At 50.7% G+C, this 25,869-nt stretch overlaps 3 protein-coding genes across 3 annotated transcripts; all 3 read left to right on the top strand.

Annotated features, from left to right (window-relative positions):
• Positions 1-6,275: 6,275 nt before the first annotated feature.
• PRM3 (protamine 3) lies at positions 6,276-6,539 on the top strand. Its single transcript, XM_024571324.1, has one exon. It carries the CDS (start codon positions 6,276-6,278, stop codon positions 6,537-6,539), a length of 264 nt encoding a protein of 87 aa, XP_024427092.1.
• A 3,773-nt stretch (positions 6,540-10,312) lies between these two features.
• TNP2 (transition protein 2) lies at positions 10,313-14,704 on the top strand. The gene is given in 3 exon segments (XM_024571325.2): positions 10,313-10,373; positions 10,376-10,689; positions 14,600-14,704. Coding segments are annotated over 3 exon segments (480 nt in total).
• Positions 14,705-21,630: 6,926 nt separating this feature from the next.
• On the top strand, positions 21,631-23,390 carry SOCS1 (suppressor of cytokine signaling 1). Its single transcript, XM_024571612.4, has 2 exons — positions 21,631-21,741; positions 22,280-23,390. The coding sequence occupies exon 2, from the start codon at positions 22,330-22,332 to the stop codon at positions 22,960-22,962; it is 633 nt and encodes a 210-aa protein (XP_024427380.1). The 5' UTR covers positions 21,631-21,741; positions 22,280-22,329; the 3' UTR covers positions 22,963-23,390.
• Positions 23,391-25,869: the final 2,479 nt, after the last annotated feature.

Raw genomic sequence — 25,869 nt, 5'->3', positions numbered from 1 at the left:
TACTCCACTACCCTCTCCTCACCACCCTCCTCGCCCTCTTTCTCTATGTAGACATGGACCATTGTTCCCCTTCCTCTTCTGGCCCACCAGAGAGCACTTGGCAAACATGATGCCCATCATCCCTAAATACTCCCATGTGGGTACCCCCAAATCTCCAAATCTCCTCTGACTTCTGAAGTAAAACATAAAACTTCTATCCAAAAGTCATTCATTTTGGTTTGCTGTTAAAAGTAACCAAATCTACAATGTCACTCCAATAAATTCAATTAAAAAAGGAGGAAAATTAAACAAAAATAAAAATAAAGTAACCAAATCTAATAAAAACTGCTACCCTCTGTATTCCTAAAATTCCTGGGGGACCTGGGAAAGATCATAGGAAGCTCAGAGTCATCTGGCCTCATCTTGCCCACCTCTCTGCTCCAAATTCATGGGCCTTCCTTTGATTCCTTATACCTGCCAAGCACCTTTCGGCCTCGGAACTTTTCAACTAAGGTAAAATTCACATAAAACTAATCATTTTAAAGTGAATAGTTCAGTGGCATTTAGTACGTTCACAATGTTGTGTTACCATCACCTCCATCTAGTTCCAAAACATTGTCATAATCTCAGAAGGAAACCGTACCCACTAAGCAGTCACTCTCCAATCCCCCCCTCCCGGCAACCATGAATGGCCTTCTGTGTCCATGGGTTTCCCTCTTTTGGACACTTCCTAGAAGTGGAATCGCACATTCCGTGCTGCCTCAGAACTTTGCACCAGCCGTTCCCTTTTCCCGGATGCTTTTATGTCCTCCAACTCTAGCTCACCTTCAGGAATTCCCTTCCCCAGCACTTCCTCAGGGCACTTTCCTAGGGCCTCCCGTGAGGTCAAGCCCCCTCAACATATAGCCTCATAAAAATCTGAAGTTTCTCTTGTCAGCATTTTTCACAACAATTATTCTGTATGGTTATTTCATTAGCATTTCCTGTAGTTAGAACGTTTATTAGACAAAAACATATCTGCCTTATTTATCATGTATGCTGGGACCTGGCCCAGAATCTGGCACCTAGTAGGTACACAATAATATTTTGTTAATTAAATGAGTGATTATCTTTACAGAGAAGTCATCTTGTGGCTGGTGACATGGGGGGCCCCACCCTGCCCTCACCAAGGGCCTCCCACATGCCCATATATGGACATGATGCAGAACAGCTTTGGCTGTGGTCTGAGGTGCAGGCCTCTGCGACCTCACAATGCCCAGGGTCCTGCTACGTCTATAAGAGGCCCAGGAGCCAGCCCCTGGCTCACAGCCCACAAAGTTCCACCTGCTCACAGGTTGGCTGGCTCAGTCAAGGTGGTACCCCTGCTCTGAGCATCCAGGCCTATTCCATCCAGCACCATGGCCAGATACAGATGCTGCCGCAGCCCAAGCCGGAGCAGATGCCGCCGTCGTAGACGAAGATGTCGCAGACGAAGGAGGCGCTGTTGTCGGAGGCGGAGAAGAGGTAAAGGGGGTCCCCATGTGGGTAGAAAAGCAGAGGAGCTGGGCGGAGCTGGGGACTCAGCCCACCCTGAAATTTCCTTTCTCCTCATCTTGCTCCCCAGTGTGCTGCCGCCGCTACACTGTGAGGTGTAGGAGAAGATAAGATGCTAAACGCACAAGCCAGCAAGTCCATCACACTCTTGCCTGAATTTTACCGGCCTACAAGACCCTCTTGCAACATCTTGAACATGCCACCATGCCAATGAAATGAACAGGAGCCTGCTAACGAACAACGCCGCCTGTCAATAAACGTTGAAAAAATAACCCCACTCTTTTGTCTCTTTGCCTTCTCAAAGGCTCGAGGGAGAGGTGGGCTTGGGGATGCCAGGAAGAGGGGACATGAGTGACAGTTGTCACAATGAATCTTGTTCAAACTCTTGACTACCCAGTCAATCAAAATCTGCCTCTCCAACCACCCCTTTATCGATGTTCCCCACAGTGGGGATAGGAGCCAGGTCACACTAGTTTCTGAGTACATCTCTCTGCAACTGTGCACTCCACGACTGTTGGCAGCTTGAAATGGACCATACAACCCTGGCTGGTGTGGCTCAGTGGATTGAGTGTGGGCCTGTGAGCCAAAGGGTCACCAGTTCAATTCCCAGTCAGGGCACATGCCTGGGTTGTGGTCCAGGTTCCCGGTTGGGGGGTGTGTGAGAAGCAACCACACACTGATGTTTCTGTCCCTCTTTCTCCTTCCCTTCCCCTCTCTAAAAAAATAAAAAGAAATGGACTCTGCTCTCCCTTGTCTCTGTCCCAGAGAGCCAGGTAAACATTTTCCAGCTCAAGCTCATCTCTACATCCCATCAGTTCCCCAAAATGCCCACAGATTTATTTCTTGCCAAAGCTCCCAGAAGTTTGGGTACAATGAAGGGCTCCCAAAGTCACTTGCCCAGGTACAACGTTAAATGTTAAGCTTTCACATTTAACCTATGAAAGGGGAAACACGGTAACATGACCATCTCGTCTGCCCACTCAACTCCTGTGGTACTGACAGCTTGAAAAACCAGTGAGATGTGGAGATGGTTCACAAGACAACTTGGGACATCACAATCTATGGTAGCAGAGCAAAGCCCAGGCCTGAGACTTATTCCCCAGTGTGATAGGGCCACGTAGAACCTAGAAACAAGCCCATGACCTCCATGTTTCAGGCACCATAGTGTACAGGTATTTTGCATTCGTCGCTTCCAGGCCTCACATCAACCTTGCAAGATTGGTATGGATGACACTGTCTTTTCAGGTGAGGCCATTCAAGGGATCTGAAATGGTTTCCATGACCCCAGTCACTAGATGGCTTCCTGCACCTGGTCAGACAATGGCAGATGGTTAGACAAATCCCTGCCCACCTCAATGCATGTGAACACCAAGGTGAAATTAAGCCTCTTACCACAAACTTCATAGTTTATAACAAATTTATTATCTTACAGAATTCCAAAATGGGTCTTATGGGGCTAAAATCAAGATGTGGGTGGAGCCATGTCCCTTCTTGTCCATCTTCACAACCTTGGCATCACCCGCACATACACTGCTGTGTGAGAGATTGTGCCACTGGAGCGTGCTTTTCCCTCTTTTCCGTCTTCAAAGCCAGTGGCATAGGATCAAATCTCTCTTCCTGTGACCTTCCTGCCTCTTTCTCCCATCTTTTAAGGACAAATGTAACTACTTTTGCACCCTCCTAGGATAATCCCAGGATGAGTTCCCCATCTCCAGATCCTTAACTCACACCCAGAAAGTCCATTTTGCCAAGTAATATTCACAGGCTTAGGGCATGGATAACTTTGTGTATGAAACGGAAACTAGTTGCTATTATTCAGATTCTGCTTAATGGGATCATCAAAGTACAGAGAGGGCTGGGAAGGGGGGTGGAGAGCCAAGGACATGGACTCTGAAGTCCCTTATTTGCAGTGACCTTGAGGTTATTTAACCTCGTTGTGCCTGTTTTCCCTGTGGAAAGGGGATTATAACTGTGAAGAGTAAATGAGTAAATGTATGGAAAGTAAATGACTTAAATGTCTGGCATATAGTAACCACTAAATAACAATAACTGTTGGACAGTAAGCAATAATGAAGTCCCAACCGTGGCACAGCCTTTAAGCTTCAGAAATGGCTGTGTGTGGATCCCCACCAGCTGGGTGAGAGAAGGGCTTAGATTAGGACAAGGTTGGCAAGAGTCCCACCTGCTACAAAGAACCAGGAAGGAATGGCTTGCCCTTCTGGGTCCTGCTGGCTATGAACGGACCCCTACTCTGTTTTATTCACAGAGAGGGATGGCCAGGGTGAGGACAATGGTGGGGTGGGGCCGCCAAGTCATAGTGGGGGTCCCCCTTTATATACAAGTGCCCAGAGAGCTGCTAGCAGACCAGACCAACAACAGCAAGAGCAGGTGGGCAGGCCTCAGCCCTCCTCCCCTGCCCACAAACCCAGCTATAGCCTTAATCTAAGTGCCTGACCTGTGATCACAATGGTCCGACACCACAAGAGGAGTCTGAGCGAAACTCCACAGCAGACGGGTGAGGAGCAAGAGCAGGACCCAAATGCAGAGGAGGTCCAGGGCGATGGAAGGACACTCAGAGGCTGCTATCACTATAGACGCAGGCACTGCTCCCGAAGGCGGCTATATAGGAGGCGGCGCTGCTCATGCCGAAGACGCCGAAGGCGCACCTGCAGGCGCAGGAGGCACTGCAGAGGTTCGGCCAGTCCCAGTTGCTCTCTCTCCCTGGGCATCCCTGATGCCTCCAGGTCCTGGCACAGGATGGCAGGGGGAGGCTCATAATGCCCTGGGACCCCACCCCATCTGATAATCCCCAAACCCCAGCCCTGCCCAGGTCCCCTAGACTGCCCTATGACCAGAGATTTCTTTTCCAAAAGGAGGCAGAAGGATCAGGAGGCGGAGGAGATACAGAAGGTGTCGTTAACCCTTCCTAGGCCCGTCACGCCCCTGGCTGGAAATGAAGGAAAAGTCACCTGCCAAAGAACACTTCACAAGAGCATAGCAATCCCTCCATGCTGGATGCCCATGCCCCAAGCCCAGAAGTTCTTGAGTAAAATGAGCAAAAGTCATCTGCCAAATAAAGCTCGAGATAAGAAATTTGTTGGCCTGTCAGGGTCTCATTTATGCAAATGGCACAAATATGGCTTCCTTTCCTTGGGGAGAAAAAGGGCTGGGGGCTGGGGGCTGGGGGCTGGGGATCAGAGCAGGGGGTTCAGCCCTGAGTTCTCCTAGGAGCCAGACGTAGAGTGTTACCTGACATCCTCTGTCACCCAGAGTCAGGGTTTGCCTTTTATGATGCCAAAGGCCACACTAGTCCCCCTTGGCCTTCCTATTTCCTTGTCATCTCTACATCTCCATCATCCACATCTCTCAACCTGAATAATCTTAAGTATGTGTTGGGTAGCTCAGGAAAGTATGCTGAGATGGGAAGCAGGTCTGGCATGGAGGAAACAAAATCAAAGGAGCAGATTTGTATGAGCCCTGTGGGCCACTCAAATTCTGAGACAGGACCCTGTGTACCAGTGTCAGCAGGGCCAATGGATCCAGGGAAGGATCTGTTCTTGCCTCTAGGATTCCTAGTTTCTGATGGTTCCCTGTCATCTTTGGTGTTCCTCAGCTGTAACCACACCACTCCAGTCTCTGCTTCTGTGGTCACATGGCCACTTCTGTGAAATGTCTGCTTCCCTCTTACAAGGATACTTGTGATTGCACTCAGGGCCCACTCAGCTAATCTAGGGTCATCTCCCCATGGCCACAATGGTCCGACACCAGAAGTCATTATTTAGCCTACCATAGCCACAGAGGATTTGGGGCAGAAAATTAGCAGGATCTGATTTACATGTTGGAAGATGAACACCAAACAGACTTAACTCCCCCTCCCATGCTGAAATTGTGCCATACGGGCTTGTGGAGCTAAGAGGACCTGAGACACCAAAATCTCAGGAGCACTGTCATTAAAGGGTGATTTTAGGAAGAGAGGAAAGGGAAGGCTTTTCTCTAGTTTTATAGGAGTGTAGTTTATACAGAGGACACAAATTTTAAGTACACCTGTATAGACCCAGTACCCAGGTCAAGAAAGTGAATGTTTTCAGGCCTTCCCACCAGAAAGCTCCTTCGTGTCCCCAGTCCCAAAAGGTAGCCACTATTCTGACCTGTCGTCACGTACTGTCAACAGCTCTCTCAGGCTAGGTATTTCTGGGGTGGGGGAGGAGTCTGTGCATTCTCCCACTCCTGGAAATTCTGTCCCCAATTGTCATCCCAGCTACAAGGGGACTTTTGTTTTTTTAAGATTTTATTTATTTTTAGAGAGAGGGGAAATGAGGGAGAAAGAGAGAGAGAAATATCAATTGGCCGTCTCTCACACGGGCCCTGACTGGGGACCAACCTGCTTCGTAGACATGTGCCCTGAATGGGAATCAAACTAGCGATCTTTCACTCTGAGAAATGATGCCCAACCAACTGTGCCACTGGTCAGGGCTAAAAATGGGACTTTTATCAGGACAAATAAGGCCAGATGGAGGAGGCAACCTGGCACGGGGAGGCAGCATTGGCACTGGTATTGGCACTGACCCGGTATTCTGTCTGTCCGGTTCTGTAGGTGGCAAGAGCTCATGGGGGCTGCTTATGACTCAGGTATCTGAGGGTGGGGAACTCCAGGGGCTCCTTTGTGATGTCAGCACCCTGCCTACAATCCTCATGGCCTCTCCACTATGCACCCCCCTCCAGTGGCCTTCCCTCCCAGTCCGCAAAGGCAACCAAAGCAAGCAATGGGTTCCCACTGTGCCAAGCTAAGCACAAGCCACAGCCGGGGCCATGAATCCTCCATGAAGAAGCTCGTGGCCTGCGTGAGCCAAGATAACTTCTCCTTGTCTTCAGAGGGCGAGGAAGAAGAGGAGGGAGAAGAGGAGGAGGAAGAGGAGCTCCCTGTACAGGGCAAGCTGCTGCTGATGGAGCCTGAGAGGCAGGAAGAGGGCGCTGAAGATGACCCTGTGGCCCAGCAGAGCCCCAAGCCGAAGCAGACACTCTCCTGATCCCAGATAGATGGCCCAGGAAGAGGTGCCCGCTGCTGTTCCAGTGAGAAGAACTTTCTGAAAAGAATCAATAAAATCTCCAAAGGAATTCTTCTCCTTTCTGGTCTCCCCAACTCGGGGCCTGTGGTACCTTGTGTGTTTGCGTGTGTGTGTGTTTAGGGAGGTTGAAGAGGAGTCAGTGACCTCTGTTTCTGATGTCCAGCCAGAAGTTCTCATAAGGTTTACTCTCTGTGACTTCTCATCTGTCCTCCCCTGCTTTGGGGGGATGAAAATGTGGTAGTCTGGACTGGAAAAGTCATCTCAGCCAGTCTCATCTCGGGGTATATGTGTGACAGGGGACAGGAGGTACAGGTGAGTCAGGTGAGATTCCTCTCCAAGTCTGAGCAGACACAGGCCAGGAGCACCTGGTGGGACAATGTATTCACTCTGAACAACTGCCTCTCCCCACCCTCCCCCCCAGCCATTCTGCTGCTCTAGCCATGGATAGTTTTGTTAAGGAGTACTGGCTTGGGAGTTCACACCTGGGTTCAAATTTCCTTCTGCTAACTGCGTAACCTGAGCAAGTTACTGTCTTTGAGCCTTGGCCTGCTCAGCTTAAGGGTGAGATTAATAGTACCCATCGGTCAGTGGGTCAGGAGAATTAACTGAAATGTTGGGTGGGCCCAGGCCTGGCACAGAGTGAACGTCTAAGACGGGTATTGTTACTGGAGTGTGGTGGCTCCATCCGCCTCACTGGCCCTGGTTTTAGGATCAGAGTGTGTGGAGGGGTCTGAGTGCCTCTCAGCCAGTGATTCTTCTGCTGCCACCCTCACACTCAAGGTGGCCCTCTGTGCCCTCAGAGGGTCTTGTGTGCCTTTATCAAGGGGTCTGGCTGTGAGGGCAGAACCCGTGTCCTCATTAGAGCAATGGGCAAAGGAAGCCCAGAGAGGCTCCCAAACACAGATACAGAACCCAGGCCCTGTGTCCACATATTCTGTCCACTTGGAGAAGCAACAGAACGTGTCTGTTGGCCATCTTGCCCATGAAGAAATGACAAGTGTGCTCTCTACCCTTTGCCCTCGAGAGGCCCCAAGAACCAGCCATTTGGCTGAGAAGAATCCTGATCAGGGCTGCTGGGGGAGGGAAGGGGCAGTATTCCCAGTAATTTCAGCTTCTTTGGGGGTGGGGGTATGTGCCAGGGGTAAGGAGAGGCCTTGGGTCACACAGAGGGGAGGCCACTACTGAGACTTGCAGATAGCAAAGGGCAAGTGATGTCCAAAGGAGGAGGCTCCTGCTGTTCTTGATTCCTACCCATACCCCTGACCGAGTAAGTTGGTCAACCAGCTTTGTCCTTTTGTCCAATTTCCAGAGATCCACCTGCCCATCCAGTCACCCAGAGAATATTTGTTGAGCCCCTTCTGTATGTGCCAGTCACTACAGGCTCTATCTAAGATTAATAAAACACCGTCTCTGTCCCACTACACATGCAAGCATGTGGAAGTGCGGAGTTAGCAGTGGAGGTGTGGGAGGAAGACGGGGGACCCAGAAAGAGTTTTCACAGCATGGCTTCCAACCAGCCCAACTGAGCCCACACAAGGCAAGGTCATTAGAACAGAGCCACGTGTGCCCTCCATAATCCCCTTGGGCCCCTCAGCAACCACAGGCTGGACAAGAGGGAGCTAGACCTGGGTTTGGACCCTGGCTCTGCCACTGACTAGCTGTGAGACTCTGGGCTAATTACCCAAGCTCTCTGAGTCTGCTCCCTCTTTGTAAAATGTAATAATCATACCTGCCTCATATGGTTCACTAGTTTCTTGGGACTGCTGCGACAAATGATCAGAAAGTTGGCAGCTTAAAATAACAGAAATTTGGCCCAGATCAGCGTGGCTCAGTTGGTTGAGCGTCATCCTGCAAAGTGAAAGGCTGCCAGTTCAACTCTTGGTCAGGGCACATGCCTGCGTTGTGGGTTCAGTCCCCCGTCAGGGCAAGTACAAGAGGCAACTGATCCATGTTTCTCTCACACATCCGTGTTTCTCTCCCTCTCTTTCTGCCTTCCTTCCCTTCTCTCTAAAAATAAAGAAATAAAATATTTTAAAAAATAACAAAAATTTATCCTCTCACAATCTGGAGGCCAGAACTCTGAAATCAAGAAGTCTGCTGGGCCATACTCTCCCTGGAGGACCTAGGGGAGAACCTTGCCTTGCCTTATACAGCTCACGGTGGCTCCTTCCTTGCTTCTGCCTTTATATGGTCTATTCTCCCCACGTGTCTTCTCTTCTGCCTCTTATAAGGATACTTGTGATTGGACTTAGGGCCCACCTGGACAATCAAGACACTCTCCTTAATTTAATCACACCTACAAAGATGCTTTTTTCCAAATAAGGTCATATTGACAGGTTCTGGGGTTAGGACCTGAATATATCTTTGGGGGCCACCATTCAGCCTCCACTACAAGGGCCACTGTGAGACTCAAGGCCTAAGCTGCCCAGAAGAAAAGGGGTTGCCCGGAGCCCAGCTATATAGGAAGTGCTCAGTAAGCGAGGGTGGTTTTCACTGTGAGTAAAATGACATGCTTGTTAAGAAATAAACCGTAATGAAAGCAGATGACAGCAAGGCCTCATAACAAGAAGCAAAGTGTGCATGAGTGATAGAGAAGGAGAAGTAGACATGGGCGAGGGGGCCTGCCAGGGGTGGGGAGATGGAGACTGAGGGAGTTTTGTGGGGGAGAGGGGAAAGCTGCAGGCTAGAGTGGCCAGGAGCTACGCCCCAGGGTGTTGGCCAAGGTGTAGGCAGGGTTGGGCCACTATTGCTCACAGGACTTCCTATGTAAACATGGGTTTGGGCTTTCTTCCACAGGTGCTGGGAGATTTGGGTCGGGGCTGGCGTGATTCCAACTATAAATGGGGCTTCATTAGCAGGGAGGGAGGTAGAGTCAGGAGGCAGGAATCTGAAGGAGGAAAAGAGTTTTCAAGGGCCTCCTGTGGCTTGACAGGCACTTCAGGTTCACAAGAATACCAGGAAGGAAGGAATGACATCCCTTTGTCAGATAAGGAAGCCAAACCTTAAAACCAAAATGACCAACCCAAGATAGGACATGAGCACAAAGTGGGATTGAATCTGGCTCTAAATCTTGCTGGGAAAATGGCTTGCCAGGCAGGGCCCAGGACCACCAGCAGCCTATTCCATCCATTGCTCTTATCGTTCATCTGATAAGCCATCCAATCCATTCAACAGTATCAACCACCCACCCTCCAGTCAACTATCACTGGGGTCAGGACTGTGCCCTTGGCCTCTAAGCTGCCTGGGTGGAATAAGAAAGAGCTGGAATGCTTAGTCAATGTTTATTGAGTTCTTACTGTGGGCTGGCCCTGAGCCAACTTCTGGACACAGGGTCTCTCATTTAATTTGTCTGGCGTCCCTAGGAAGTAGATATTTTTATTGTCCCCACTCTATAAAGATAGGGGAACTGGGGCTTAGAGAGGTGAATGCCCAGGTGAGTGACTCATAAAGAAAGGAAAAAGCAGATCTGTGATGTGGTCCCAGTTCAATCTGACCCAAGGGTCCCTACTCTTAACCAGCAGATGGGATTACCCCAGAGGGCCCCTGAAAGCTGCCCCACCCTGGGGGTTAGGGTAAGTAATAGAGGGCTTTGTCCCACTGGGCCACATCTGTTATACCCTTGTCAAAATTGGGCCCAACTATAAAACTAGAGAATGCCAGGGACTCTGTAAAGCTTGGTGTGCTGGAAGAAGAGGAGGAGGAGGCAGCCTCTACCCTTCTAAGTGTGTCCTCCCATGGACACCAAAACACAGAACCTTCCCATCATCCACACCCAGCCCTATAGCAACTCTTGGCCCAAAGCCACACCTGCAACCAGCACAACTATAGCTACCACTGCCAGAACTGCAGCTAGAGCTGCAGCCAAAGCCTGACCAGCCACCAGAGCCCACCTGGCCACCAGAGCCAGAGTCCAAGCCCCAGCCCACCACCAAGACATCACAAACACACCATGCATTCCCACCACTGCTGCATGTGACCCACTATCCATTCCTGCAGCTAAACCAAGAAAAGAAAAAACTTGGAAGGAAAAGTGAACAAGAGAAAGGTGGTCAAAAGGAGCCAGTAGGTATACAAAACAAAGAGGCAAAGCTCAGGCCACAGAACTCCCCAGGTGAGGGGGAGCTGCCCAGCCAGACACTGGGGGCAGTGAGGTGAAGGCTGCAGCCTCCAGGCTAGAGCAAAGAGGAACCACAGGCAATGGTAAAGAGGGAGAGTAAAAACTGTGGAAGTTTTACACACAATACATTTTGCTGGACTAGTTCTTCAAATAAGTTGGATGGGTTGATCGGGAAGGTGGACAGGTGCCAGGTTAGCTAGGTGGAAGGATGAATGGGTAGATGGGAGGCTAGGTGGATAAATAATTCATTAGAAGGGTGGTTAGGTAAAGAGATGTGGTAGAAGAGTTAATTGCTTAAGTGGACTGATGGATGGGTAGAGGGATGGACAGAAGAATGCATCAGTTGGATGAGTAGAAAGTCTGGATGTGGTTGGTGAATGGATAGTGAATTGGTTAAATAATTGACTAGGTAGGTGGATGACTAGATTATTGTGGTCAAACAAATGGGTAGGTGAACTGACACACGGTTAACTGAATGGATGAATTGAATGGACCAATGGATGGAAGAACAGATGTTTGGACTGAAACTAAATGGGTAGTCTGGATATATTTGAAAGAATGAAATGAATGTTGGATAAAAAGACTGGGATGACTCAGGGCCCATCCATGAGTCATCCAAGTCTTTTTATCTTTTCACTCAGTCTTTTTAATGGTTGGGATGGATGGATTCATAGATCAAAAGGAACTTGATGGAAGTCTATGCTCTATCCATGTCCATATTTGACTACAAAAGAGCAGTACAAGACCCAAAGGAGAGGGCTAACTTCATGAAGTACAACTATTAAAGGTCCCTTTTCTATTCCTTTCACTTAGGGCAGAAACACAACTGAGATCACACTCCATGGCTTGCTCCTGTACCTGTTCCACCCAAATGAGAAACACCATCATACATGGAATTCTAGAAGGAAGTCAAACTTTTTGCAGGAAGATGTGATTTCTATGCGACAATGATTAAAGCTGTACACTGGATGACTTTCTTTGAGTCGGCATTTTGAATTCACTAAAGGCATCATGTTTGGGGAGCACAAAGCAGAAAAGCTGGGACGTGTGCCTTGTGATGAGACCTCATGAAAGTGTAAGGAGCCATGCCAGCACAGGGGCAGAAATGAATGGAGGGTGGAGACACCAAGAAGTTTTCAAAGTAGAGGGCAACACTCCACTTGTGCAGAGCTCTCCTTTGCCCTATATGCTCACACATTTGTATATACAAGTGTGCACACACAGGAGCCCACAGGCCCACACACTGTGGATGTGATCCACACACAGTAGCCAGCCCAGAGGTATGGCAGGAGATAGGTGGGAGGAGTGGTGAAGCAAGGTAACATGATGCAGAGCAACTCTGATGGGGTTCCAGGCCAAGGAAACAGCATGTGCAAAAGCCCCAAGGGGGGAAACAACTTGGGGTGTTCCAGTGACTGGAGTAGCTGGCACAGGGTATACAGATGGCAGAAAAGGAGGTGGGAGTGCCAGGAGGGGCCAGGCTATGCAGGGGTTTGCAGGCTGTGGAGAGCTGGGACATATTTGGTGCAAATGACAAGGTCTAATGTGTATTTAAAGATTGTGCTGGCTGCTGTGTAGAGGCTGAATTGTAGAGGGTGGAAGGGACAAGAGGAAGAGCCATGGGTAGGTTGTGGCCAGGAGAGAGGGACAGAAGGATGGCATTGGAGATCTCCAATACAGATGGGCTGAAGGAGCGAGTTCCTCCTTCAGCAAACATTTACTGGGCACCTACTTATACAGGCATTGGGCTAAGAGCTAGAGGGAAGAGAAAGGTGAAGAGAAAGGTGAAGAGAGCCCTACAGGCACGTCAGTTCTATATGAATTAGGAGATAAGATACCGTGTCATTAAATGATTAGACCAATTATCAAGAGAAAACTGACCTTCTCATCTATAAAATGGGTCTCTCGTTGGAAGGCTGGAGGGTTCAATGAGATCATGTGTATGAAGTTGTATCTAGGCCTAGCACATAGTAGGTACTCAATGACACTTTGCTATTATTAACTGGACATAAAAAGTACTAGACAATTTTTTTTTTGAAAAAATGCTAGTTGCCAGATAAAAGGATTAAGGGATGGTCAGGGTCCCATGTAAATTACCCTCCGACCTTCAAACCTACAAACCTTGGTTTTAGGTCAGACTCTGGTTTACACTGGCTCCCACACTCCTAGCTGGGGGACCTCGGGCTGGTCACATTCACTTTGAGACTTATTTGTCTCATCTGTCTAGCAGGGTGATAATTCCAGCCTCAGGAACAGCAGCAGCCATAGGTGTGTAAAAGCACCTAGCACAGCACTGGCACACGCTTGCTCTTACTGCTTTTTGTGTATCATATGGCATTTGGGCCGAAGGAATGAGATAGAACATGTGGTGATGGAGGATGGAGCAAACGTGGACATGATGGGGGGTCTGCAGTGCAGGGAGAGGGACCAAAAGGGGGCCTTATTGTGGTTATCATTTCGTAACAGATACGTATATCACTTTTTTTTCAAAAAATTTTTTAATTGTATTTCTTCCATTACCATTTAATTACATATGTCATTGCATTGCGACTAATATAATATGCTGATTATAGCTCAATAAAAAAAGGGAAGTCCAAGTTCTGCAGAACAAGCAGTAGCATGCCATGGAAGAACCTCTTTCAGAGCTCAACTGTGGGGCCTTAGCAAGTCATTTCCTCTCTCTGCGCCCCAGTCTTCTCTGTAAAATGGGAGGCTAAAGCACCTCCCTTGAGGGGTCACTGGGGGTTCACTGAGATGATAATCATGCAAGCACCTAGCAGAGGGTCTGGGACACAGTCTGCACTAACAGCAGGGAATGTTCCAGGTTGATACCACGCACCTTCTTAGAGTGTGGGGGAGGGCCCAATCAGGCTGAGGAAATGACCATTTATTGAGCACCTACTAGGTGCCAGACCCTTTGACATAATATACTTCCACTGCATCCACACACCCTCAGCAGGAGGCATTACTCTTCCCTCTTTACAGATGAAGAAGCTGAGACTCAGAAGTGAAATGATTTGATCAAGTTCCCCTGGAGGGCAGGTCTAGGATCAGAGGTTCATTCATCCTTTGCCCCAAACCTCCTGGTTCCCATTTAAAAATGTAAAACCACATAATCCCATGATAGTCATTGAAGCCACAGTGCGAAAGAGTTTGGAAAGCACTTCCGGGGAGAACGTTTAAGGGAGAAGGTAGAGAAAGTGGGTCTGAGCATAAGGTCAAGGACTTTGAGCTCCGCTCACCAAAGGACTTCCCTATTCTCTGAACAGGTCCTTTTATAATATGACCACTGAAGGTGTAGAGACACCATCTCTACGATAGAGGAAGTGAACCGGTACACACACGGACTGGGTCACATGCACGGTTCATAGACCCATCCTTAACCCCACATGTCCCTGAAACAAACAAGCAGAATAAAAAGGGACACAAACACACACAGACACCCAGCCATATATCTAAGAAATCACCACTCAAACCCACTCAGATCCAGTGACCGAGGTTCACGTGAAGACTCCCAAATACACACAGGCAGGCTCTCACCCGCCTCCCCTCTCACTCTGAAACACTCAAGCAAGCACTCACAGGCGCACATCCACCCTCTCACAGTCAGACACACGATGACGAGAGGAAAAACATCAAACCACAGATTCATTCTTTCACTTGTTTGGTTTGGGGTGGGGCAGCAGTAGTTTGAGGGCAGGCCTGCTGGGAACCCAAATTCAGGAGACAGAAACAGACACCCAATTCAGCCACTGAGAGGCCATGCAGATTCTGAAGGCAACCAATCTTGCGTTTCTGGTTAATTTCGGTGGGATAGGGGAGTAAGGTGAGGTCTGGGTAACAGACACAGCCCGGTCTGTGGTAGGACTGTGGTCAGCTGCCTGGGGCGCTGTCACTCCTGTAGGCCCCTGATGTCAGCACTCCTGGAGACCCAGCACTCCTGGGGGAGGACGAAGCATGGAGCAGTCAAGGAAGAGAATGCAGTGCCTGGGATGAGATGCCCGTTTGAGATATGATTCAGGACAAAAACATACATCAAACTCTACAGCTACACAGACCCAGAGTCAACTCCAAGCTCCCCCATTCCCTCTCTGGGTGATACCAGGCCTGTCTCTTAACCTCTCTGAGCCTCTCATGCTTTGTGAAGAGGTCCAAGCGACCCTGATGTTCTTGATTGCTGCACCCCAAGTACTTGCATACATTAGATGCTCAGTAAACATTTGTTGAATACATGAAAGAGCAGGCATTAAAGCAATGGCGAGATGCCACTTGGGTACCTGTTGAATGGGCCAAGATGGAAACGGTTTGACAAAAACCAGTACTGGTCAAGGCATGGGGAAGCACATAAGGCCAAATGCCACTGCTGAGAGGGTGAAGGTGCACAGGCATGTTGGCAGGCAACTGACGGTGTCCATTAAAGTGTTTCTCACACGTGTGCTGAGATGCCCTACAGGGAGGTGTGGGGCCACATTGTTTGCAAGAGCAGAAAACTGGAAACAATGTATGTGCCCTTCCACTAGGGATAGCTAAATGAACACTGAGGACACAATTTTAAAAATATCATATAGTCTTTTAAAGGAATGAAGTTGATCTATATGTGATCTACCCAGGTTGCCAGGATATGTTGTTGGGTAAAAAGGGCAATATAGAGAAAGATACGTTTATAGAGGAAAAAATTCTACACAGAGCAACACTATATTCTTATGGGACAAAATGCAGTATGTAAATGCATACAAAAGGATCTGGAAGGACACACCTCCGGGAAGGGAAAATGCTTTAGTTATTTTATACAAGGAAATAACAAAGTAAATTAAGGGAGAGAAAAGAAATGTGCATCAGTGAAGCATCTAGTAGGACAGCAGGTGCTCAGCAAAGCTTTGTTGGCTCGGAAAAGAGATAATATAGGAATGTTGAGTATAAACTCTGTTACTGCAAAATGCTATCTTCACTCAAGCCAATGGCATCAGACCCTTTTCTGGGCTTGACAGTCTGGACAAGGTGACTCAGAGGCTCTCCCCAAAGGGACTCACTGCCCCAGGGCAGGGAGAGACTAAGTCCAGCCCATTGCCTTCCAGCAGCCAAGTCTCTGCCTGTAAACCACTGTGGTGGCCCTGAGTGCCTCTCCTGCTCAGCTCAGGCTCACCTCCTGCCATCTGCCACTCGGGTCCTCAGTTTTTTCTCCACACCTGTCTGTGCTGCGCTCTGCCAGGAGTGGTCTCCCTTCTTTTCCTTGGGCTAAGTCCCACTTGTTCTTTAAAATTCAGGTCAAGGATCACCTCCTTCCAGAGCCTGCTCAGGGCCCTGCTGGCTTGGCCAGGTGCCTACTCTTACACCAGCAGACACTGGGCTTTGCCATGTCATGGGCCATGGTCAAGTCTGCTGCTGGTCAGTGTGCCCTGAAATGAGATGGCTCCTCACACTGAGAACCAGGCCAAATTCAACCTCTTGTCATGGCTCCTGCCACCCTCAACAGCTTTCTCACAGTGAGGCGTCAGTGAGCTGAGGCACCTTCCTGCCCCCACTCTCTGTGTGCCCCGCTGGCCATGTGTCAGTTCTCGTGTCTCATCTCAGAGTTTCTGCAAATTCCTTTTCCCCCTCTATGTCCACTGCCAAGGGTATCTGCTACTGCTTCTTGCTGTCAGCTGCTGGAACCTAAGTTGCCACTTCAGAAATGGGGTAGGCTGGGAACTAGAGCAGCTTGTTAGAATAGTATGTAAAAATAGTTGCGAATAAATTCCGGCAAGGTCCTGAGGGATCTGCTGATGAAAAGGCACTGGACCTGCTTTGTGAGACAGTTCTTAGAGCCACTGGATTAAGTCGATTTGCCCGAAGCCACAGTGCCGATAGGGGTGGGGTGGGGACGTGCGACGGGAACCAGGTCTGTCTGGCTTCCACAACCAGTGCTCGGAGAAATCCTCTTTCCAGCTCCTCCTACCTGGGAATTATTAACACAATAATAGTGGCTACTTTCTGAAAGCTGGTTAGTACCAGCTACTTCTCATCTCTGACCAATCTCTCCTTTCTTCACCTGTCACACGGGGACAAATGGGCCTGTTGGAAGGTTCTCATCACGTCTCCCCAGGACTGTGGAGGAGTCAGCCTGTCATCACATTGGAGTCCAGCCACCGGCTCGTGTCATCACTCCCTGGCCTTTCGGCCTCCTCTGTCCAAGAGGAGAAACTTCTTCTTGGACTCAAGCGGTCCCAGCTAGCTGCAAAGCCCCCGCCCCCCGCCCCGCCTCCACTAAAGCACATAATCTTTCCTGCTGTTGGGAGGGGCTAGGACTACGGTCTACCACACACAGTGAAGTGGGGCTTCCCCCAAACACCTTCACTAAGTTCCACCAGCTCCCTAAATGGTGCTTTTCTCATCTGGTAAGTGGCGACACCTAATTTGCAGAACCATAAGAAAGATGATATAAGACACTATACCAAAAAATTGTCACCAGCAAATGGTGATCCCCTTCCCAAGGTCTCCAGGGGCGTAATGGCCGACCCCAGAGCTCAGGCCTCCTGAAGCATGAATGTCCCAGTGCTTCCTTAGAGGAGTCTTGATCTTGATCCCCATTTCAGGGGCTAGGGTGGTAACATCCTGGGTGGGGGAAGTGGGCTCAGGGTCAGCTGTGAGGTATGTCCCTGCTGTAGGTCATCTTGGCTAAAGCCCAAGCTGCCTGGAAGTTCAGCAGCCAGAGGGCTCTTTCTTTCCACACTCGATCCCACAGTGTCTCCTGGGCTTCTAGGTTTGTTTCCTGCGGTCAGGGTGAAATCCAAACCTCTCCTACCTCCCAGCAAGGCCCTGCCCCATCAACTGGCCAAGCCCTAGGCCTCACCCCTGCACTCACCCCTTGCTCGCTACACGTGTCCTTTCCGATCCTTCAGCATGCCACTTGACTCCCACCTCAGGGCCTCCGCACTGGCTCTTCTAATTGCAGTCCTTGTCACTTGCTTTTAGAAAGACCTCAATTCTCACGTCACTGTCTCCAGGAGGCTTCCCTGACTACGTTATCTCACTCCTCCCCCACCCCATAAACATCTCGTGACTCCCTTTCTCCATGTTTATTTCCCACGTAGCAGTTATCACTATCTGAAAAGACCCTGTGAATTTACTGTCTGTCTCCCCTAGGTCTGCTAGAAGACCCTTAAGTCCTCAGTGCCTAGCAGACAGTAGGCACTCAAATACCTACTGAATAAATACTGAAAAAGTGAAGTAGATATGTTATTACCCCTGTATTGCAGATAAGGAAACCGAAGCACAGAGGATGTAAAGCCTGTCCCAGGTCACATGCTTATTAAGTGACAGATTTAAGCCCAGGCTGGCTGAGAACAGAATCCATGCTCTCTACCCCACAATTTGGGACTCCCCAGAGGTACAGACTCCCATGGGAACTCTGGCTGCCCCAAGAGTTAGGAGTGCTGAGGAGAACTGGGTAAGAGAGCAGTTTCAGGATGACACATCCTAACCAGGTGCTGCTTTTCCCAGCAGGACTTTGCCAAAGTTGGGGGGTGGGAAAACCCTACAAAATTGAGTTCCGAGGGCTGGGCCCCTTATTTCTGGTTTGCCAGGGCCTGCCAAGTTGGGGAGGAGAACCATTCCACATGTCTGGCTGTGGCCGAACAAGCTGTGGACACAGGGCTGACCCTGTGACAAGCAGTCACTTGTGCTGAGCACCTTTTCTGTGCTTGGCACTTTGCTTCAGGCTTTGCATGCATTACTGCTCTATGAGGTATGATACTTCCATAACACTTTTTTTTTTTTCAAAACTCATTTTGCAGATGGGTCAAATGAGGCCCAAAGAGGAGAGCTGCTTGCTCAAGATCACACATCTGGGAAGCAATAGGCCTGGAGTCCACATGCAGCCCCGCCTTGCTGTAGACTCCGAGCCCCTCAGGGCTGCCATGCTGCCTAGCTTCATTTGAGCCTAGCACCAGTCCTCCAGGGAGAACGGCCAGGAGGCAGATGCTTGGCAATCGCATATTTCTTTTTCCCTTTTGGCATCTAGATTTGGTTTCATTTTGCACTCAGGGCTTCAGAAAATGAAAACAAAGCTATAGTAACCGTCAACGTTGGCACTGAAGAGAACCCACGTGGGTTGAACAACTGGGGCCTGACTCACCACGCTTTCACAACCAGGATCTGGCCAGGTCGGAGGACGGGGCTAGTCCCATTGTGCAGGCAAGGAAACTGAGATTCAGTAGGGCCCAAAGCCACAAAGGGCGAGACAGAGGCCTGGATGCCAAGACCTGGTGCTCACCAAGCTCATAAATAAGAGGGAAGCTGGCAGACCTGCACCCACTCTTTCCCAGGCCGGCTCAGGATCCAAATGAATCGCTGATTTATTTCTGTGGCATCTACTATTTTTCCAGAAGACAGACCAGGATTTGAGAACACTAGGTCGGGGGAAGGAGTTTACAATGCGGTGGGCAAAGACAAAAGCTCTGGGGTCCAATATCCTGTGTATTAATCTCCCTTCTAAGCTCTGCCCCTTCTAAGCTGAGTACCCCTGGGCAAGTGACTCCCCTCAGCCTCAGTTTCTCTATCTGTAAAATGGGCAGGTTGGGATGTTGTATGCCAATCCAATGGTCTAAGGAATTTAAAGCATTTATCACAGTCAGCTTAGGCCAATACAGGTATCAGTAAATGAAATGAAGGAAGGGGCTCCACAGGGATGGGTGGAAGGATATCAGCAAGATGGGAGAAGAAAGAGGAGGCCCCAGTCCCAACAGAAAATGGGTGGCTCTCCCAAGTAGCCAAGGAGACTGTCCGTGGGGGCTGAGGGCATGTGGGTCATCAGCCATTTATAGCTCTCCCTCTGCCCAGAGGCCTGTCAAGGAGACATGTTGGCAGGAAGACAAGTCATGCAGGAGCCAGACCAGCCTGGCCACTTTCTCTGGGCCTGGACTACCTGCCCTGGCTCAAGCGAGAAGAAAAGGAGGTGCTACCCCTCTCCGTGGCCAACATCTAGGAGCCTGGCTTCCCCGGTGAAACTCTTCTCCTACTCTGCCTATGCCTCTTCTAATCTGTGCTCCCTGGGCTAGGACTTCTAATCTGGGCATAAAGAATGAAGCCATGTGTCTGCGGGCTCCAATATGCTGCCATGCCCACAGGCACCCTCGGGTGAACAACAGCAAAAACAAACACTTAATGAATGCTTATTATAAGCCAGGGACTATTCTAAGCACTTGACCAACCCATGATCACCGATTTAATCCCCACCCCTACGAGGGAGGTACTATTATTATGTTTCACAGGTGAAGAAACAAAGGCAGAGGGGTTAATTACATGCTCAAGGGCACAAGGCCAGAAAGTCAAAGAGGTAGAATTAGAACCCAGGTAGTTTGGACCCATGGTCCAGCTCTGGAATGACCACAGCACCTGATCCCTGGCACATGCATGGCTCTGCATCTTTGTCACCCTCTGCACACAAGTACGTGCACATGCACGCACACACAACCCAGGACCACCACATCAATGACCAACACTAGCCGCTGTCACACACAACTCGGGGAGCCAGTGGAGTCCTAAACAAGATTGATTCTGGGCCACCTCTTGTGTGCAAGGGGAAACACGAGGTGGGAAACACCAGGCAAGGAGGCAGGCAGGAAAACCAGGCATCAGGGCTTCAAGGAGAGGAGCTGGCTAGGCTGCTTGAGAGCTGCCTGTAGAGGGCAGTGTGTGCCAGCGTGAGGCCAGCCACCCGGTCCTCAGCCAGTCCAGTGTTCTGTGTAACCCCCTCCAGACTCTGAGACTACCCACCCACCAGCCTCAACCCTTATTCGCTCTTCCTTCCCTTCAGAAATACATGTTCTAGTCAGGTACCTATTCCACCCTTTTCTACCACAGACAGGAACACTGGATCACACATAAATGTACAAAGTATAGCCCACACCACCATCCCCACCTCGCCCCATGCCCAAGGTGTGAGTGCCAAGTGGAAGCAGATGCTTGACTGAGAGTGGGAGGGGAATCTACAAGGAAGAAGTTGGGGAAGAGGAGGGCTAGCCAGGATAAAACAGGTTTTAAGAGTCATCACATGAAAGTTTTTCATTGGGCTCCGAAGTGCACTTGGAGGTGCACAGCTACTCTCTCACCAAAATAAAAGGAGGATGGTGAGCCTCCTCCAGAGCTTCCCATCTGCTAGTCACTGCAGATCAGAGCCCCTCCCTGAGCCTCACTTTTTCTGCCAGAGGAAGACGAGCCAAGTCCTCCTAGGACCTTGCCGGGCCCCGCCCGGTTTCTGAGGAACTCGACCCGCAGTGGAGGTGCCCTTTCTGCGCCACCAAAGGGTTCCTCCGAAGCCTTGTGGTCAGGCCACGATTTCCTGGGAAGCCCAAGCCAAGACCAGGGACAGCGGTGGGCCGGGAGGAGTGTGGGGGCGGGGGCGGGGGCGGACCCCCCCGCCCCAGGCTCATGGACTACGGGGTAAGGGCAATAGCTGTAGTCCCGAGGAGTCAGAGGCTGGGGTCTTCAGGCCAGACCCCAGGTCGGGTGGAGGGGTCTGGTTCGAGCAGAGTAGAAGGCAGTGATCTGCCGGGTTGGGTGCTGAGACACCTGGCGGGGAGAGGCGTGTCAGGGCTAGTCCAGAGCATCACAAAGGGCTAGGCTGCAGAAATCTGCGACCACAGGCAGGGGAGCGAAACAGGGGCACCACCAAGTCCAAAGAGGGCATCTGAGAAGGGGCGGGGCCAGAGACCTTGATGGAGGGTTCCTAGGACAGGTGCGATGTTAAGCCAGGGCAGGGGGCCTCCCACGGGAGAGTCTCCAGTGTATGCAAAAGGTCGAGCTGGTGTGGCTTCCAACGCTGAAAAAGAAACCGAAAGTGGCGCGGAAGAAGAGAGCCTGCAGGGGGGTGGAGCCTGTAAGGGGCGGGGCCTCCTGTAGATGGGCCCCGCCCCCCAAGCCGACTTAAAAGGCTGGTGCAGGGGCGGGCTCCCAGCAGAGCGAGCTGCGGCCGTGGCAGCTGCACGGCTCCCGGCCCCAGAGCATGCGTGAGAGCCGCCCCGGAGACCCCTGCCGCCCCTCCCGCGGCGCCCCTCGCCCTGCCGCCAGGTGAGCTGGGCACTGGGCAAGGAAGCGGGAGGGAGAGGGGTAAACTAAAAGTAAAGGACAGCTGAATGCCAGACTGGCCTCAGGGCCACCACGCTCCTGGCCCCCGCCGGCTCCGCCCTGGCAGCCCCCCGCGCGTGGGGTTCCCGCAGCACAGCTTTTCTCCAGCCTTTGCCCAGATGGCTCAGAAGAGGTGCCAATCCCCCGCCTGGCCAGCAGGCGGCGAGCCGAGGGCCAACCCCATAGTCCAGGCAGGCTTCTCCCTGGCAGCTCTCTCCACGCCCCCCTTCGCTTATCCAAACTCTGAGCCGGCTGGACCCTGCCCCCACCAAGTCCCCACCGCCTGGAAGTGCTCTGTGTACCGGGAAGTGTATTTTCTAGCCCACTAAGGCTCTAAGGGGCCGCATGTAATTGGTCCTATGCCCTTGGCCCTTTAGTGTCGGCGGCTCAGCGTGAAACTCCACACACTCCCAGCTGCCTCGCGGTCCCTCACCTGTGCCCACCCAAACTCTCCACTCACTGCCTCTGTCTCCCCTATCAGCGCACCCCCGGACGCTATGGCCCACCCCTCCTGCTGGCCCCTCGTGTAGGATGGTAGCACACAACCAGGTGGCAGCCGACAATGCAATCTCCACGGCAGCAGAGCCCCGACGGCGGCCAGAGCCTTCCTCTTCCTCCTCCTCGCCTGTGGCCCCTGTGCGCCCGCGGCCCTGCCCGGCTGTCCCAGCTCCGGCCCCAGGTGACACGCACTTCCGCACGTTCCGCTCACACGCCGAGTACCGGCGCATCACCCGTGCCAGTGCACTCCTCGACGCCTGCGGCTTCTATTGGGGACCCTTGAGCGTGCACGGGGCGCACGAGCGGCTTCGCACAGAGCCCGTGGGCACCTTCTTGGTACGCGACAGCCGCCAGCGGAACTGCTTCTTCGCCCTCAGCGTGAAGATGGCCTCGGGCCCCACAAGCATACGCGTGCACTTCCAGGCTGGCCGCTTCCATCTGGACGGCAGCCGCGAGAGCTTCGATTGCCTCTTCGAGCTGCTCGAGCACTACGTGGCGGCGCCGCGCCGCATGTTGGGGGCCCCTCTTCGCCAGCGCCGCGTCAGGCCGCTGCAGGAGCTGTGTCGCCAGCGCATCGTGGCCACTGTGGGCCGCGAGAACCTGGCCCGCATCCCCCTCAACCCCGTCCTCCGCGACTACTTGAGCTCCTTCCCCTTCCAGATCTGACCGGCCGCAAAGGCAGCATTAACTGGGGCTCCTTGTTATTATGTTTAATTATTATTTCCCTGGAACCACGTGGGTGCCCTCCCCGCCTGGGTTGAAGGGAGCTGGGGTCTGGGGTGGGGGGTGGGGGCTAGGCCCCTCCCCCTCTTCAGCTGGAGACGAGGCCGCTGACCCCTCCCCAACTCTTGGGGGCGTGCCCCCTCCTGGTGCTCCCTCTGGGTCCCCCTGGTTGTAGTAGCAGCTTAACTTAACTGTATCTGGGGCCAGGACCTGAACTTTTACCTCCTACCTCTTCATGTTTACATATACCCAATATCTTTGCACAAACCAGGGGTTGGGGAGGGTCTCTGGCTTTATTTTTCTGCTGTGCAGAATCCTATTTTATATTTTTTACAACCAGTTTAGGTAATAAACTTTATTATGAAAGGGTTTTTTATTTTTTTATTTTTATTTTTATTTTTTAAGAAAAAAGGTTTCTAGAGCATCTGCTTTGGTCAAAGGATTTCCTTGGTTTTGAATGGGTCTCGGGGAAAGGGATCCTAAGACTGTTTCGGTTGGAAGTGGTGTGTGGTCCATGTTCTGTGGCTAAGAACCCTGCTTGGTGCCCGCCCCCCCAGTCTGGGGTAAAGGAACCGTTGGTTTAGTTTTGGTATTGTGTGTCTGGGTGAAATGGCAACTCATGGTTGAGCACTTAATGTGTACCAGGTCCTATTAGGGCCTTTACCTGCCTTCATTTACTTAATTCTATGGTGACAATTCTATGAAGTAAGGCTCTTAAGACATTCTACAGAAAACAAGTGCAGGAGTAGATTTGCCTTCGGTCATTCTTGTGTCAAAGAAGACACTTGGGCCTTTTTTGGCTGTCCACACAGAATCGGTTTGAACTGGATGACAGAGAAATTTCCATTCTGTGACCACAATAACTTCCAGGAAGGGAGGGGGAGTGGAGGCTTGATGAGTTTTTAGAAGGAGGTGGAGCACATTCTGAACTCAGCATCAAGGGTTCTCAACAAATATATATCTCAACATCTTAGATGGGATGGGGATACAGGGTTGGGCCCGACTTTTCTCTTCCCGTCCAGTTCTATCTTGTGTACTTTTTGGTGAACGCACAACTTGGAGTCACAAAGAGGCTTTGTGGTCTGTGGTGACGGGAGGGCCCTGCTGGTGGCTTTGGGCAATTCCCTTTGCCTCTTGGGGCCTCAGCATGGACCTCAAAAATGGGCTTGCTAGAGCAGGTAGAATCCTCAGCAGCAGGTGTCCAGGCATCACAGAGAAAGTGGTATTTCAGGAGTGGGGGGGGGGGGGCGGGGAATGGCTGCTCCAGGATGCTTGTGGGGCTGGCCCCCATCACTAGAAAGTCCCCATGACATGGGTTTTATGGATACTCCTCTGTCTGTGACCAGCCTGACAGATAAGCCATGGTGGCGGCTCTGCTGTGCTGCTGTACCCAATCAATTGAGTCATTTTCAGGTTTAGGGTTAGGCAGACATCACACTTCACTTTCAGAAGTTAGAATGGTCCTCTGCAGACTTGGACATGCCTATATTAGAGTGTCCTAATATTTAATAATACCTTTCAGACTTGAAAGTGTGGCAGAAAATTAACTTGAGACCTGGAGCTGCCCATACTTGTCTTGGATATTAAATAGTTTCCAGGCTTCAAAGGTAAGGATGGCCATGAAAGATACAGGATCTCAGAGAGCTTTGGAAACTTCATCCGTTAATAAGGTAGGATGGGAGGGAATGAGGTGACGTCTTATTTCTGGCTCCAAGGAATCACTGCTTTTCCTTTTAACCACCTTCCTTCCCTTTGTTCTCTTCTGTGTGGATCAAGTTCTGTCCTTGTTCTGACTTTCCCTGTCTCCTACCTAGTCTGAACAGTGCCCGAAGAAACAGAGAAATCCAAGAAGGCAGTGCTTGGGTGTACCACAGAACTTAGTGAGTACTTACTGTGTGCAGGGCCCTGTGCTGCCTTGTTTAATCCTGACCAACTAGCCTGTAAGTTAGAAACCTCCCGTTTTACAGGAGGGAAAACTGTGGCTTAGTGAGGCAAAGTAGGGCACAGAGCAAGTGGTGGAGCCAGATGTTCAAACTTAGATTGTACTGCCTCAGGGGCTGGGTACCACTAGGTAACAGCCTCCCATGAGGACCTAACGGTCGCAATAATAATAACAGCAGCAGCTGCTAACATTTACATATAGTGTTACTGTGCAGGCACTATTCCAAGCCCCTAGTTACCTATTTTAAAACGTTCAACCTTCACCCTAACCTTACGACTTACTATTAACATCCATTTTACAGATGAAAAGACAGGTCTTCATCTAAAGAGGGATGCATTAGAAGGTAGTTGACAGTATTTTCAAGTTTTTTCCCTCCTTTTAAAAAACTTTGAAAACCGCATCTTCATTACACAAACACATTCCCCCCAATAAAACCAGGAGCAAAGCAGCTAAGAATGAAGACCCCTTTGATCACACTTCCCAGAGCTGGCTCCTTCTCTTTGTAAGCCATTGTTTAAAAAAATCTATACTAACATGTACAGTGGCTCAGCAGGACCTAGAAGTCCCCGGAAGCTGCGCTCCAGGCCCGTGTGCCTGAGACCCTGTGCAGGCTCCAGTGCAGAGGAAGAGGGCTGGGGCGGTGCAGTGTGTGCCATGTGGCTTCCCCAGCCGTGCAGATTCTCAAACCTCAGCTTCGTGATTCAGCAGCACTGACGTCAATTTACAAGAATGAAAAGTGAGAGGAGGATTTGTGTGGGGAGTGATGGGTCAGGGGCCCAGGTGCTGCTGAGGAGGTACCCTCCCCAATGAGAGCTGGTGATTTGGGCAGCATGGGGCATAGAGAATAGGAAAGGGGCAGCTCTTCAGCATGATGGGGACTGCATGCAGGTGCAAGAACACTTCAACCC

Source organism: Desmodus rotundus, chromosome 1 (genome assembly GCF_022682495.2).
Source record: "Desmodus rotundus isolate HL8 chromosome 1, HLdesRot8A.1, whole genome shotgun sequence".
Taxonomy (NCBI): Eukaryota; Metazoa; Chordata; class Mammalia; order Chiroptera; family Phyllostomidae; genus Desmodus; species Desmodus rotundus.
Note: the sequence above shows the minus strand (reverse complement) of the source record. Positions and strands in the feature narration are given on the sequence as shown.

Coding starts and splice junctions, on each gene's coding strand:
- SOCS1 (XM_024571612.4), top strand. CDS start 22,330: ATGGTAGCACACAACCAGGTGGCAGCCGACAATGCAATCTCCACGGCA.
- PRM3 (XM_024571324.1), top strand. CDS start 6,276: ATGGGTTCCCACTGTGCCAAGCTAAGCACAAGCCACAGCCGGGGCCAT.